The sequence below is a fragment of the Anser brachyrhynchus genome, assembly GCF_964034855.1.
Source record: "Anser brachyrhynchus genome assembly, chromosome: 4".
Taxonomy (NCBI): domain Eukaryota; kingdom Metazoa; phylum Chordata; class Aves; order Anseriformes; family Anatidae; genus Anser; species Anser brachyrhynchus.
Window position 1 is genome coordinate 25,838,669 of NC_137698.1, and position 15,203 is coordinate 25,853,871.

Sequence of the window (15,203 nt, forward strand, 5' to 3'; positions counted from 1 at the left end):
GGAGGCGCCGAGCGCGCTGGCTGCGGCCCACCCTCTTTCCCTCCCTCCAAGCGCCCCCCTTCTGCCCGCCGCCGGGAGGCCGGGCCCGCCGTGCTGGGGCGGCGGCGGCGGCTCGGCCCCGCTCTTAAAAGACCGCTCTCCCTTCCCCCGCTGCTGCGGGTCGCTCCTCCCCGTCCGCGCGGCCGTTGGGATTTGAAATGCGGGCGGCGGTTGCAGGCCGCGGGGGGCCGGAGGCGGGAAGGTGGGGGCTGAGGGCTGAGGGCTGAGGGCTGGCGGCGCCTCCCGGCGCTTCTCCCGGCTCGGTTTCTCTCCCCCGGAGGCTCGCGTTGGGTCCCCGGGCAGCGCGGAGGCCTTTGTTAGGGCTGCCTTGGGGCACGCGTGGTCCCGGCGCTGCCTCCCGCAGCACGGGTCTGTGAGGACAAAGGCAGCGCGCGGGACAAGTCTCCAGTCTGGGCGTTTAAGAGGTCCCACTGTTAATAAAGGCAGCTTGAACTACCAAAAGTCCTATAAAGGTGGCTCTGACAACCAAAAACACCTCAGATTTCTCTAGCGCTTTCACTAACGATGAACTAAGACCTCGCCGTGCACAGCACTAGCTAAACATTGAAGATACGACAAAAGTATTTTTATTTTCCAGACTTCACCAAACTGCACAAGGGACGCTGACGTGAGGCCGTTTAACAGTTCAGCTGGCGGCAGCGCGGTGACAGAAGCAGCAAACTTTGACCTGTTTCCGTTCAAAGCGCACGCACCGACCAGCGAGGCTCCGCTTTGCTTTCAAACCGCGGTGAATATTCCCTGAGATCCCCGAAGCGGCATCCGAGCTGGCCGTACGCGGAGCGTGGTGATTTAATCGCGGAAATATTCGGCCGTATCAATTACGGCGCGTTTTCAGCTTGCAGAAAGAAGCAGAAGAGTAGCAGGGAGGTCAGTGAATGATTTGAGAAGACACAGATCCGGTGTAAGCCAAAGTTCTGCGTGAGCCAGGGAACATGATTATACCGCAGTTTCAGTTTGTGCTGCAGATGGCTTTTTAATCTGATTACATAACCCGGTATTAGAGAGTAAGGGCAGGTCCTGCTGACGCTCCCAACAGTTGTAATTGAATGAAGGATACAGTAACTGAAGTTAGGCTGAGCTTAAAGTAACAGGCAACAGTTACACAAAAGGCAAGTTTCAGTGATTATGGGGAGGAATTGGATAAGGGTTGGAAAAAATATCAAACCCTCTTTTGTTATCAACCAGGCTGAAGACTAAACGAAGCATCTGGGTTTAATTCCACATTCTGCCACTGTATAATCTCAGAGAACAGACGTTTAACTCACTTGTAAGGTTTCTCATAATTTGACCATTTCAAACATGGTAATGATGTTAACATTAAAACAAAACAAAGGGAAAAAAAAAAACCAACAGTGGGAGGACGTACCTAAAGAAGGACATAGGAAGCACATGCTGGGAAAACTGGGCCAAGGGTGAGTTCCAGGAATTTTTCAGAGGAAATCTGGGTCACGAATAGCAATTTCTAGAATCTGACACTGTGTCTTTTGAGATTCATTTAATTTCTTCAGATGGTTTTGACCTTACAGTAAGCATAAAATACATCAATCAACATATGCTATGATTTGATAAAACAGAAGGATCACACGCACATTTGTCTGATCCTGCTTGTACAGTTTGTGAGCAACTAAAAGCCTGATAGTTACTCAGGCATGCTCGCCAATATGTTAATTTATAAGCTGAATTTCAATAGAGTAGTATCATAGTTTCATGATTAGATCACGATAAGACTGTAGTGGGGCTGAGAAACACAGTTCTGCTTCTGCTGTAACCTGCTCATTTTCACACCTGTGCCCTGTCCTTCTTTGTGCCTGTAAAAGCATTTAGAAGGCTCCACGGCAAAATAGATTGGGTTACAGCTAGACCAGCAAAAGAAAATCAGTTAAGTTTAACCCCGATCTGCTTTACTGCTCAGTTGCATGGTCATGTCCCAGCACAGAGGAAGATCCAATGGAGGGGCAGGACTGTGTGACTGATGCTGGAACCGGGAAGGACCTTCTCCTTCCATATGAATGTCTGCTTAGAGGAATCACATCCCTTTTAATCTTGTATCTTATGTGGGATCAAAAAATGCAAAAAGCTTGGACATTGTTAAATAATAATAATAATAATAATAATAATAATAAATAAAGTTGTTGCAGAAGGATTCTGCTAGATTGTATATTGTCCAAAGTTATGATTTCTGAATATTAAGCTCTAGTAGTGTTTAGTAGAAGTATTCAGACATAACTAGAGCACATATAGTGAGAGATTTTAAATAAATATCAAGACATGCAGTGTTGCAACAATATACTGATTAGAGTAAAACCTCAAAAATTAAAACAGTTAAAAGAGAGTGGCAGTTCCAAAGCTGTATCTCTTGGTATGAGATAGAGATTCTACTAACATTTATAGGCTGAATCACATGGAGGGCCACAGTAATCTATGCCTGTCATGGATGCCAAAAGTAAAATACGGCTGACACGTAAGCAGTACAGAGAAGGAACAGGAGCTGCTGCATCTTGAGAAGGGTGCCCAAATTCATAGCTCAGAGGCTCTGAACTCAGCAGGACTCAAGGACTGGTCCTGTCTCCGAGGAGGTCCAGGCGCAGGTGGGAGGTGAGCAGCTTATGCCTGAGATGCCTTGAGATGCCACATGTCCCAGCTCCTGCCAGCTTCTGACTGATGTGTTTTGTAATTCGAGAGGGAAGAACGATAATTGGCCACATCACCTTGGATATATTACAAGCACACTGTAAACACATTATTAGTAATCTTGGAAAGGAAATGTGTTTTGTAACTTTATATATACCTTCGCATGATAAGGTTCACTGGGGATGACTACTCCTTTCCCCATTAGGTACCATTCACCTCAAGTCTCAGGGTACTTTAGTACACTTGTGTGCTGCACCTCAAATTATCCTGATAGCAAATAGAGTAATAGGGAAAGTGATTAGTGTAAGTTTTTCACGTCACATATACGTTTTGTTGTGGACTGTTAACTGCTTCAATTCAAAATAGATCCTTGTAAAGTGCTTTACATATTCTGCAAATTCCACCACATCCCCCAATGATTTTTATGAAAGAGCAACCAACTCAACAGGAATTCACTGGCTGTACATCAGAGATCGTGGAAATAGTTGTAAGTTTGTATTTTAACTGTTTTATTAGAAATTAAGTTCTATTTATTGCTGTAAATTTGGTATAGAACAGCAAGTAAATCTCTCATTCCTTAGCAGAAATGAGTTGCATCCTTTTTGTTGTGCTCTTCTTTCTCAGATTTTTGATTTTCTGATTTTTTCTCTCCCACCCCAGCACCCACTAACTGTGCTACTTGCCTGTCACTCTGCCTCCCATTCATTGTTCAACTCCATTTAAGCACAGAGCCTAAAACACAGGAACATTGGAATTATCTACAAACTATTTCTTCACTTCATGTTTTACACTAGTTATGCTGTAACTTTGTTTGGATACTTAATTGTATAACAAAATCTGTATTAGCACACAGAGCTTATCGTATGAGAATCAAGTGAGATGGTAAGAGGGAAAAATCATAGCTTTAGCCAAGAGAGCTAAATTGGTGCAAAACTGGTATTTCCAGGTCTTTGAATAATCCAGTTGAAGCCAATGTTCCTTTTTAAGCATTCTACTTTGTAAAATGGAAATTAAGGGTGTATAAGAGTTTATGTGACGTGTGCTTTTATTAGACTTAAAGTAGTAAATAGGGTCCAAAAATAAATGTTGTATTTTAAGAATAATCTAGGTGTTACGGGATTAAAATTGATAAGCCCGTGTACTGTAAAAGCTTTAAAGATTTGTAATACATGCCCCTTAACTGTTTGTACCAACTCACATTTGCAATAGACATTAGTTAGGCATCAAAGGACCTTCTATTAAAAGGCTTCATTTTCACGTGCAAAAATATGTATAAATGCCAGCACAGAAAAATAAGATGTTCTTTGTTGAATATACGTGCCAGGAATTATTTGCTGGGGGACTGAAATAATGAAGTATATCACATACTTTTTGTTTGTAAAGCATATGTAAATGCAGCTTAAGGAAGATACTTCAGCGGCACACAAGCAAACACAGAGTCTACCTTCAGCTTTGTGCTGAGGTATGTATTAGGTTTCAACAATCTTTCTTCTCACAAGGCCCCATTCAGCCAACTTAAAAGTGCACATTCATCTGCATCAAAGTCACAGTGTCACTGATCAGTTATCCATTCAGGCTACTTTGATTAACATTTTGTTTCATATTATGACTGTCAGTGATCACACAGTCAGAAATAAAAGCCCAACAAAAACAGCATTAGTGCTTTTCTGAAATGTAATGCAGCGATCAGGAATGTATAACAAAAAAAGTATCACCCCTAGAGATTTTGTCTAGTAATGCAACAAAAAATTCAGCTATGAATAACAGATCAACACTTGTGTATTGTAAGAGTTATTTTTAATCCCTTGAAAAGAAATTAAAAGCTGAGTCAGCTCTCTTGATACTACAAAAAAGAGCACTGTGTACTCTTTGCTACCATCTTACATTCTGTGAAACAATTTCTCGGTTACATAAACTCAGATTTGACATGGTCTCCAATCGCGTTTTGTTTGATTAACTCACATGATTTTTGCAGTTTTGTCATAGGGTTCTAGAAACTACAATGCTCCTTTACACCATCACATCCTCTTCTGATATGGGCTGTTTTTACAGAAAGGAAAACGGGAAACTTCCATGGCCCTGTAGCTTGTTGCAGTATCCTCCTCTCTGCAGTACAATTATAAGCATCTTTAGGTCTGACTTCACTCTTGCTGAAGTTAACAGCAACCGCAAAGTGCCCCTGGAGAGCAGGTGAACACTTCATCCACCTAAATCTACAATGCATGGTTTAGAAATTCTTTAGAGGATAATTATTTGGTCTCAAGTCAGTAAAAACTAAAGTCTGGTGCTAGTAATAGATACTTTTATGAAAATAAAATGAGCAAAATTACATGTGGCTTTGGGGTTTAATTGTTTCCCTGACTTCCTGCAGAGCTCATTCTGTGTCAGAGATACAGGCTGACACTCCAACAAACTGAAGTACAATGACTGTTTTGAACGAGACTTGTTTTTAGCTAACGTTGCTTGAAAACAAATCCTTAACTGGGAAATATATTATGAGGAACAGATCTGATGCAATATTTTACAGAATTTTTCACAAAACATGACCAATGAGCAGAGTTTATTATTGCAATTGCAAAGTACACAGGGCACCGCGTTTCCCACATTTCTATAGTACTTACTGTCATCGATCGTTCAATACATAGCAGTTGATCAAAAGCATCACTTCTTTCTTAGAAATCACCAGATTGTGCTTTTCCTGCTTCATCTTTAATGCTCTCTAAATCTCAGCTCTCTTGGAAGATAATGTTAGAGTCTCAGCTTCTCAGCTTTTGTACTGATAAAGCTTCCAGCCTTTACAGTTGTAAAGATAAGTTTGTAATCAGGTCAAGGACATATTCTAAAGCAAAGAACGCAAAGAAAAATAGACTCCCACCCTTTAGTTTCAACATTATTATGCTTAAACAGATATTATGGCTTTTTATCTGTGTTTGGTTGTTAATGTTTATTAACATTATAAACACAAATGATGAGACTTGATTCTGCTATTGCAGCTATCCACAGGCACTATAAGATCCTTACCTCTCTCCACAAGTGAGTGGGGCAGAATTTTAGATGTTCTCATCATAATTTATGTCAGAATTAGGAAAATAATAATACAGCTCTTTTACCTCTGAAACAACTTTAACTTCTTTATTCCGTGATTATCTATATTTCTAGTTATAGCATGAATGTCTATTCTAAAATGAATTACAACTTTACAAAGTACTTTTTTTTTTTTTTTTTTTTCCTGCTGGAAGAAGTGAATGGGGATTGTATGCTTTTAATATCTGTACACATTGCAATAATTTAAAAACATAAATGCTAATTATTAATATAAAACACAGCAACAAAAATTGCACAAAACAATCAAGCCAATGAACTGGAGCGTGTTTGATCCAGTAGTAATAAGTCTTGCATCAAAATGGGTTATCTCAAACTCAACTTCGGTGTAAACCTTTACAGATTTTAAGGATTTTTTCTTAAATTAAAAACAAAACAAAACAAAAAAGGCATGGTTCGAGCTGCAATTTAGTTTCTCAATGGCTCTGAATAAGCTGTTCTTTGACACAGAACAACTTCATTTGAAATTTCCTTGTTTATTTTTTTCAAACGCACAACTGCCCTCTTCTCTCTTTCTTTTTTGTTTGTAGTAGGGGTTTAGTCCTGCCAGTAATTACAGAGGGCTTCTAATTAACCTCACACACTAAATAATGAGGATTAATCACAGAACCAAGGATATATTACTGAACATCCTTAACACTTTTTCCACAGGAGCTGGTCTGTTGAGTAGAAGCTTTAGGTTTTGACTGATATTATAGGCAGATGCATTTTCTAGTAGCACAAAAGCTCTGAAATATCCTTTCCTGTTACTGTAAAACACTTAACATAATGGTACAGTGTAGGGTATACAAAGGGGTCTTCTAGAGAAACGGTAATTTTATATCATCAGTTGATGGGAAATCACACAGGATCCATGACTAAAAATGAGACTAATCATTGAATCAACAATTTCAAAATTTCCTTGGTATTTTATTTCTTTTTTCAACAGATTACCTGTGTATCCTGTGATCATTTCCATGACAGCACTATTTGCCAGCAATAACAGAGAAGAGAAAATTATTTTACCATGGCAACGTCTACATTAGCAACAGCACAGTAAGAGTATATCTGGAGAGTGAAACTCACATACACTTGGGAGGCTTTACTTCAGACTACTTTATTCCCCCAAGCCAGATGTCAACGACGTGTGTTCCTGCAACACATCTTTCACTGTGGTTTCATCCAAAAGTTATCTCCATTTGCATGTGCTCATACTGCTCTGAAATACGAAGAAAAAACTTGGTAAGTAAAATCCCATTGGGAGACTCCCTTTAACAGAGTATTCTTGTCCTGAACTAATAAATTAATTCATGGAGATGGACTCACAGCTGCACTCCCTGGGTCAAAAATGAAGCCTAGTGTGACTTTCATACCAGCATGTACTTTGTGTGACCAAAATGTGAGACACATTTAAGTTCATCTGCTACCTGGACACAACATCCATGCATATGAGTATTACAGTTCTTAGGAATCAAGCTGTTAGCACCAAATCCGCTTCACTTTTGGCCATGGGAGACATAAGGATACAGATTCCTCCTTTCTCTTGTGGCCTGTGGTACACAGCCTTGTCAACTTACCGTTTTCTTTTTCTTTCCTAAAAGATTTAAGAATAGCAGTTACATAGGAAATAGCATTTGCTGTCAGGTTCAGTTTGCTTTCAAGTTTCTAGCCCTCATGACTGCAGAAGAAAATAGTCCCCCAGAACGGAAAAGGTATAAACAAAACATTCTGATTCATTCTGTAGGATTTTCAACAATTGCAAATCATCATCAGTTGCCACACGCTTCATTTTTGCAGCAACAAGCACCAGTGGCTAGCCTCACACAAGTACTTAGACTATTCAAGAGCTGGACTGTGATTACAGATTCTTTGAAACTGTTTCCCGGATGTCACACCTTCAGGGCCAGGCACAATTCAACTCGTTGTCTTACTGTATAGAAGGAAAAATATCCTGGAACTATGTCCTCCAGTTTCTAAATGATGTAACATTTGCATTAGTAATTACATTTTACTTATTAAGAGTAAGTATCATATACATTTCAGATAAAGTACCAATGTTTATGAAAGCTGGAAGAGTTTTGAGGGTGGAGGCAGAGGGAACTTTTTTTTATTCTTTTTTACCCATTTAAGCCAATTCAGTAGTGTAAGTTGCAACTAATCACATTTTAAAGTCCCTCTGCACTGCCTGTGAAACCATCTAATGGATGAACAAGGGCAAATTGCTATTTTCTTCTCATATCTGTATCCAGGGATTAACAATATAGCGAAACATAAGAAGGTCTATTACGATCTACAGAAGAAAAGTGTCATATGAGTATTAATTTGTAAATAAGAAAGTAAATGAAATTTAGAATAAAATTACGACTGAAAAAGATCAGTTAAGTATAACAATTATTGTGACCAGGAACAGCTGGTGTTCCTAATATTATCTGCATTAGTACCATGAGAGATTTGTTGTGTTTATTTCCTATCATATGACCACTTCAGTTTCACTCTCTGCTCTGCAGCTGTCCCTGGTAGTGTCTAATGTAGGCTGTCTTTGTTTTAAATATTTGGTACGCAGCACAAAGTCAAAACAAGTTATTGAACTCAGGCTAAAACAGCCTGGTGTAACAAGGCCTCTGTTTGCCTACGAGCTGCTTAACTGGTTATGCAGGCTGTACAATAGCATGTACAATAAAACTAATGTTTAGACAGTAAATAATTTCATTTTTATAAAATAGATATCATGTCCGTGTTATACAACTGAAAAAAAAAAAAGAGAAAAGTTCTAACATATTACTTTAAAAATAAGTCTTTAAGATATGGACAGAAACTCCAGTTCTGAGAACTTTTGGGCAGCTGCACTGCTACATGTGATTTTGTCAAAGTACAAAGAAAGTAACTGCTGATAAGTGGAACACTACAGCAAGCTGAGCTTTCTTTTGAACTTAAGCAAGCAGTAGTTCAGGTAGTTCTAGATATTACTTTTAATCCTACAGCTGTTACCATCTATTTAGTATAAGAGACCCTCATATTGAATAGGCCCCAAACCAGAGCTGCTCTCTGTAGACTTTGTAACTCAAGTTAAAAAGGGAGTTTTAAAGCAGTGGCCTATTTAAATGCTTTTCATGTCCTGGATTTAAACTTTTTTTTTTTTCCTATAGCAAAAAATGCTGATACTCTAAAGCTAAATACACTTTTTCTTTCAATATCTTTCATTGCTATTAGTGAAGTTAGGTGACATTAAAACCGAGAGTGGCTATGACTCACTTTCATTATTCATCCGGTAAACAGTGATTTCTCGAGTCCATAAGAGGGGGACCATTTCAGCTGCGGACTGCAATTAATCAGGAACGATTACTTTTCAATTTCACTGCCATTAATGCTACATTATCGTATATTCAATACAGGCATTCAGGTAATAGCAGAGTCTCTGGGGAGCCACTTTATCCAACTGAACGAATTAGAACTAACTGATGTTGTCACCATATAATAGACTTGGATCAGAATAAAAATTTGGTCTGAGTTAAGGTCCTGCAACTGGAGTTTGCAGCTGCCCCATCTGAACCATACCTGTTCCAAATGCAACAGATCTGTTGATTGAGGTTTTAATTAAGATTCAAATAGTAGGTCTTCGTTACTTTATTCACAATAAGAACCATATTCAGACAAGCTTTGCTGGCCACAGAAAACAAGAGATATGGTATGCTGTAAAGCATTAACACTAATTGCTCATTTTTGTTGTCCACAACACACTTTTCTTTAAACCAGTTTCTCAGCTCTGTAACCTGTTTCCAGTCGCTACATTGCTTATCTTTCCTCACACACAGTTTACTGAAGATTAAGTGAAATCAACAATAGCACCCAAAATTGCAATTGTGGAGCAGATTAGAAACACAAAATGGCTTGAAACCAGGGAGCTATAAAACTTAAGTCATTTCATGAGCTGAATTATTCAACTAGAAGTAAGCCTGAAGTCCTGGAGTTTGTGCTTCTTCCCCACAACTGTCATCCACATGTGGTTAATAAATTAACCACACGGACTGACCAAAGTCAATACGGCATAGATCACTGCTTTAGAAAAGCAACAGTGACTGAATCTCTTGAGACAGAATTTGTGGTTTTGTCTGAAAAGGAACAGTGTGGTATAATGAAAAAAGAGTGACAGCTTATTGTGGAGCTAGGCACACAGAGAAATACTTTTCCAAGTATGAGGATTCTGGTAGAAAGACTGTTTTGGAACTGACAAGTTTTTTAAAATCAGCTTTCTTGTGTGTGGCTTTCAGCATCAGCACTGCTGTAGAAAGCTTCCAGTATCATATTCAAGCATGAAAAATTCTCAATACTGCCTTCCTTGTTGGAGGACAGACAGATGTTAAAGACCACAACTGTTTGGTTTCTTATGCTGCCCTATGCTGCATGACACAGCATGATGTAACCCTCCAAGTTTATATTTAGTTGTACAAAAGCTTTCTTTTTCAGAGAAGAGAACCTAGCAAAAGGCTGTTTTAAAAGAATGAAGAACCTAATTTTGAACAACTTCCTTAAAACATATGATTAAATCATTTGGAAGGCAGGCAGGTCTCATTTTTTCCCCCATAACAGTAATTACGCTTTCTTACTCTATCTGCTTTTCCACAATAGTTTTCTTAGGGTAGATAAGAAGAAAAGATGCAGTAGAGGAAATCTCCCTGCGTTTATATCCCATAATTTCCAACGACCGCTCCAAAGTAATGTTTCTCCATGAACTTGCTACACTGATGTTAATAGAAAGAATAATTAAAAAAAATATAGATTTTTGTTTGAGAACTGAGATAGAACACCCAATTTAGAAGGGTAAAATTCACAATATTCTCCTCTGGTTTCAACCATTAAAAATCATTTCTAGTACCTGTAACCATCGTGATTACTTTTTAATTACAAGCTCCCAAAGATCATGACACACTATTTTAGAAGCACCCCTATTGAGAGACCTGTTTCCTGAAAGCTGGTGGAGCAGTTTGTTTTTCTTTCACCTGCATTAGTGAGGAAACAAAAGTAAAACTGATTTTGATGGAGTTAATCTACATCTTTCTGTGGATGTAAAACATGCAGGAGGTAGTACAACCGTTCTTATTTGAATGCTGTGACATAGAAAAATCTGGTGGACAAAAAATGTTTTTAAAAACAGACATGCTAATGGCTGTATTATGATTCATTCTGCATACATTAGCATTCTAAGATTCTACTATGTAACAAAAATGCTTTATTAACCAGAAAACACTCTGCAAGAAACTGTCACATACAGGTGGTTCACCACAAAGTAAATGAGTAACCATCTGGCAGCTTAATTCACTAAAAAAAAATAAATAGCACTTTCCAAGTAATACACGAAGTAAAAACATTTCTAAAGCTACATAAAGAATTAAAAGCACTCCTTGTGATGTGACTCAGCCTCCACAGAGTTCGGTACTACAGAACTGAGAACATTAATTCACTACTGAGAGGTAGTGGACTGGTTTACAGGAATAAAGAGCTGATGCTGGAACACAGAATATCCCCTGCGTAAATGTTTATTTTAGAAGATAAGTGTAAGTTTTGTTTGTAGGTAAAACACTATCAAAAGGAATAGCCGCAGAAGTTAGCTGATATAAGAATTCTGATAACTGGCTTCTGACAGGCTTTGACATCTGCAAAGGAAATACATACCTCTGCACAGCTCTGCCAATTCACCTCCCAACCTCCCTTTCTTTAAAGAAGATTTTGAGCAATTTCTTCCAGTTTACACTCTGCCTCTCAGGGCTGCAGTTTAAGCAAACACATAAAGCTTGACATGGAAAGGGGATGAAGGAGGCTTTTGTTACCACATTAACAAGCTGCTCTGTGCGAACATGCCTTTGTCAGAAGGAAGAAAAATGAGCTCGGAGGGCCGGGCCCGATAAATGCCTCTCATTCAATGCTATCTGAGCAGATCTCCAACGGAAGAGACTTTGGAGATCAACTCAGATCCACCGAGTGATCCCATGCCTGCGACGAGTCCTCAGAGAGCTTAGGGCTTCTTGCCGCTCTCCCGTCGAGGCTATTAGCGCTGCCGCTGAACTAGGTTAACGCGATTAGAGCTCCACCGAGGACGTAACATCCTCGGCGAGCAAAGGCACAACCTGCGCTGTGGCTGCGCTTGAAGAGGCAGGGCCGTTAGAAACGGCGTGGGTTGGGTGCGTCTAACGGGACGTTAAGGGGGGAGCTGGGGGAGGACAGAGGAACATCACCGTCAAGAAAACCCGCACAGTGCGTGTAGCCCTGGACCAAACCGCCGTACGGGCGCTGAGGCTTCACTCCCCGGCGCCCCTCCTGGCACCACGCACCGGGCGACACCTCCCCTGGGCCGCCCGCGCGCTCCCGGCAGAGCAGCGGGGCCGAGGGCCGCAGCCCGGCTCCCCACAGCCGGGCCTAGCGAGGCGGGGAGGCCCCAGCCCGGCCCGACCCGCGCGGTGCCGCGCCCCGGCTCGCAGTGCGCCCCGCCGCCGCCTTTGTATTTTTAAACCACGCTGCCGCATCCCGCTCAGCCCAATCACGAGGCGCGCAGCGCCCGGCGGCCAATGGCGGGCGCCCCCGCGGTTTTTTAAACCGTCCGTCTCGTCCAATCGCCGCCCGGCGCGCCTAGCCCCGCCCTCCCGCCGCTCTCCTCACCCCAACCGGTTCCAGCGAGTATGCGGGCTGCCGACCCCCTCGCGCGCCACCTACCCCGGCAGCTGCTCGGCCGCTGACGCCAGCGGCGCGGCGAGCCAATGGGGAGCGCGGCCGGCCCGAGCGGGCGGGGCCGCAGGCAGTTTGAACCGGTGCGGCAGCCAATGGGCGGCGGCGGGGGGCGGGCCCGGAGGGGCGGCGGGTCAAGTTGCTGTGGCGGGTAGGGCTGCGGAAAACAAGAGGCTCTAAGTGCGCTGCCGGGCAGGCAGTCCGCAGCGAGCCGCGCAGCCAGCAGCGCCCCGCAGCCGCCCCGCCCCGCCCAGCCAGGCAAGGCCCGAGCGGCCCCCGCCCGTGGAGCCTCCGCGAAGGCTGCGGGGAAGCAGGGAGGGAGGCGGGGAGGAAGGAAGGGAGGGACGGGGGCAGGAGGGAGCGGGCTCCTGCGGGCGGACGGCCGCCGGGCGGGCGGCGGGGACGGCCCCGCGCGGAGGGAGGCCGCGGGGGGGGGGGGGGGGGGAGGGAGCGGAGGCACGGGCCTAGCCGCCGCGCGGGGAGCCGAGGGCTGGCGGGAGGGCGGCTGACGGGCGGCGGGTGGTGCTGCGCATGCGCGGACACCGCGCGGGGCGGTGGGGGCGTGCTTGGGCGGGAAGGCGGTGGCGGCGCGCGAGGGGTGGGGGCGTGGCCACCACCACGGCCACGCCCCCACTTGGCCACACCCCCACGCGACCACGCCCCCTCACTTCTCCCCCCTCCGGCCCCCTCCCCCCCCGCAGGGACCCGCCGCCGACCTCGCCATGGGCAAAGGCGACCCTAACAAGCCGCGGGGCAAGATGTCCTCGTACGCCTACTTCGTGCAGACGTGCCGCGAGGAGCACAAGAAGAAGCACCCGGACTCGTCCGTCAACTTCGCCGAGTTCTCGCGCAAGTGCTCCGAGCGGTGGAAGGTGAGCGCGGCCCCCCCGGCTGCCGCCCCTCCGGGCGGTAAGGGGGCAGCGGGCGCCGGATCTGAGCCGGGTTCCCTCCCCTCTTCCCTCCCCGCCCCCCCCCCCGTGTGTCTGCAGACAATGTCCAGCAAGGAAAAAGGGAAGTTCGAGGAAATGGCCAAGGGAGACAAAGCTCGTTACGACAGGGAGATGAAGAACTATGTCCCTCCCAAAGGAGAGAAGAAGGGGAAGAAGAAGGACCCCAACGCTCCGAAGAGACCACCGTGAGTGCTTCTGTGCCAAAAAAAAACCCACACAACCCTATACATTCCAATTGTCTCATACTTGCTTAACCCTTATTGCTGTCTCTGTTTTCAGATCTGCATTCTTCCTCTTCTGTTCTGAACACCGTCCAAAAATCAAAAATGAGCATCCCGGCTTGTCTATTGGAGATACAGCAAAGAAGTTAGGTGAAATGTGGTCTGAACAGTCGGCCAAAGATAAACAACCATACGAACAGAAGGCTGCAAAACTAAAGGAGAAATATGAAAAGGTACAGTGAGGATAATAAAGTAATGGCTAAATTCATAAAGGTCACTGTAAATGTGACACTGAAGCTTTGCACCTAAACCATGTATGGCTTGTAATTCTAAGTGTTTATATGAAACTCTGTCAGGCTTCAGAACGCATGGAAAGGGTGTGGCATGGGAGGTTTCTGGAATGCTTGCAGTGAGCCTAAATGTGATTTTTACATATCTAGAGATTTTAGCAATAAGGTACTTTACTTCCAGAAAAACAGGTCACCTACTTGGGAAAGCATGCAGTCATCTTCCCAAGTACTGTAAATATAAAATTCTTAAAACTGCCTGTATGAATCTATGTTCTCTGGCCAAAAGGTGAAAGAATGAAAGTTCCAAGGTGGAAATCCCACTTTTCCACATACACGGTAGTGTTAAATTATTGTAGTAGTGCATGATTGTCCTCAGAGTTACATTACCAGCAACTAACCAGCGTCTTTCTTGCAGGATATTGCAGCATATCGTGCCAAGAGCAAGAGTGATGCAGGAAAAAAGGGGCCAGGTAGGCCTGCAGGATCTAAGAAGAAAGCAGAACCCGAAGAGGAGGAGGAGGAGGAGGAAGATGAGGAAGAGGAGGAGGAAGAGGAGGATGAGGAGTAAATGAATGTCCTGCTGTAAAGATTTACGCTCAAAATCCAATATTTTGCTAAGAATGTGAACTCAAGTGCAGCTCATTGTTAGCTTCAGTATAAAAATCTGTACAGAATTGTGTATAGGTAATGTGGTTCTTTGTAGGGAGACCTCTTATTTTTAATGTAAGTAGTACGCCGAGGGGCTGCTACAGTTCGGTTAAAAAAAAAGAAGAAAAAGTTGTGGAATGTTTCTGCATATTTAATGGTTTTGTTGAAATTCAGTGACTGATAGCCAGGTGTTTCTTTTTTTAGCTAAGTAAAATAAAGGAGGTAGCTTAATAGCTGATTTTATATTTTGTAGTATATTGCATTGTATTACTTTTTTTAACAATTTTGTAATAAAATGTTGTACATGATTATTGTTGTATTCTTAATGTTTGAGAGGCTGCCTTTTCCCAGAGTTCTTAAGCCCTGTGCAGGTATTGCAGTGTGCTTGGGCTATTACTGCTGTTGTTACCACAAAATTGACAAGACTCTTAAAGTCATAGCTCTTCAAAATTCTTTACTCTGAGGGTAGCGAGGCACTGGAACAGGTTGCCCAGAGTAGCTGTGGATGTCCCATCCCTGGAAGTGTTGAAGGCCAGGTTGGATGGGGCTTTGAGGAACCTGGTCTGGTTGAAGGGTTTGGAACCACATCCCTTAATGGTACCTTC

At 43.2% G+C, this 15,203-nt stretch overlaps 1 protein-coding gene and 1 long non-coding RNA gene across 2 annotated transcripts; both read left to right on the forward strand.

Moving 5' to 3' along the window:
- The first annotated feature begins 804 nt into the window (after nt 1-804).
- Nucleotides 805-8,899, forward strand: LOC308194368. Its single transcript, XR_013950483.1, has 2 exons — nt 805-3,178; nt 6,722-8,899. It is a non-coding gene; the product is annotated as an uncharacterized lncRNA (long non-coding RNA).
- Nucleotides 8,900-12,606: 3,707 nt separating this feature from the next.
- Nucleotides 12,607-14,909, forward strand: HMGB2 (high mobility group box 2). The gene is made up of 5 exons (XM_080590230.1): nt 12,607-12,747; nt 13,191-13,361; nt 13,479-13,624; nt 13,719-13,893; nt 14,366-14,909. The coding sequence occupies exons 2-5, from the start codon at nt 13,212-13,214 to the stop codon at nt 14,516-14,518; spliced, it is 624 nt and encodes a 207-aa protein (XP_080446356.1). The 5' UTR covers nt 12,607-12,747; nt 13,191-13,211; the 3' UTR covers nt 14,519-14,909.
- Nucleotides 14,910-15,203: the final 294 nt, after the last annotated feature.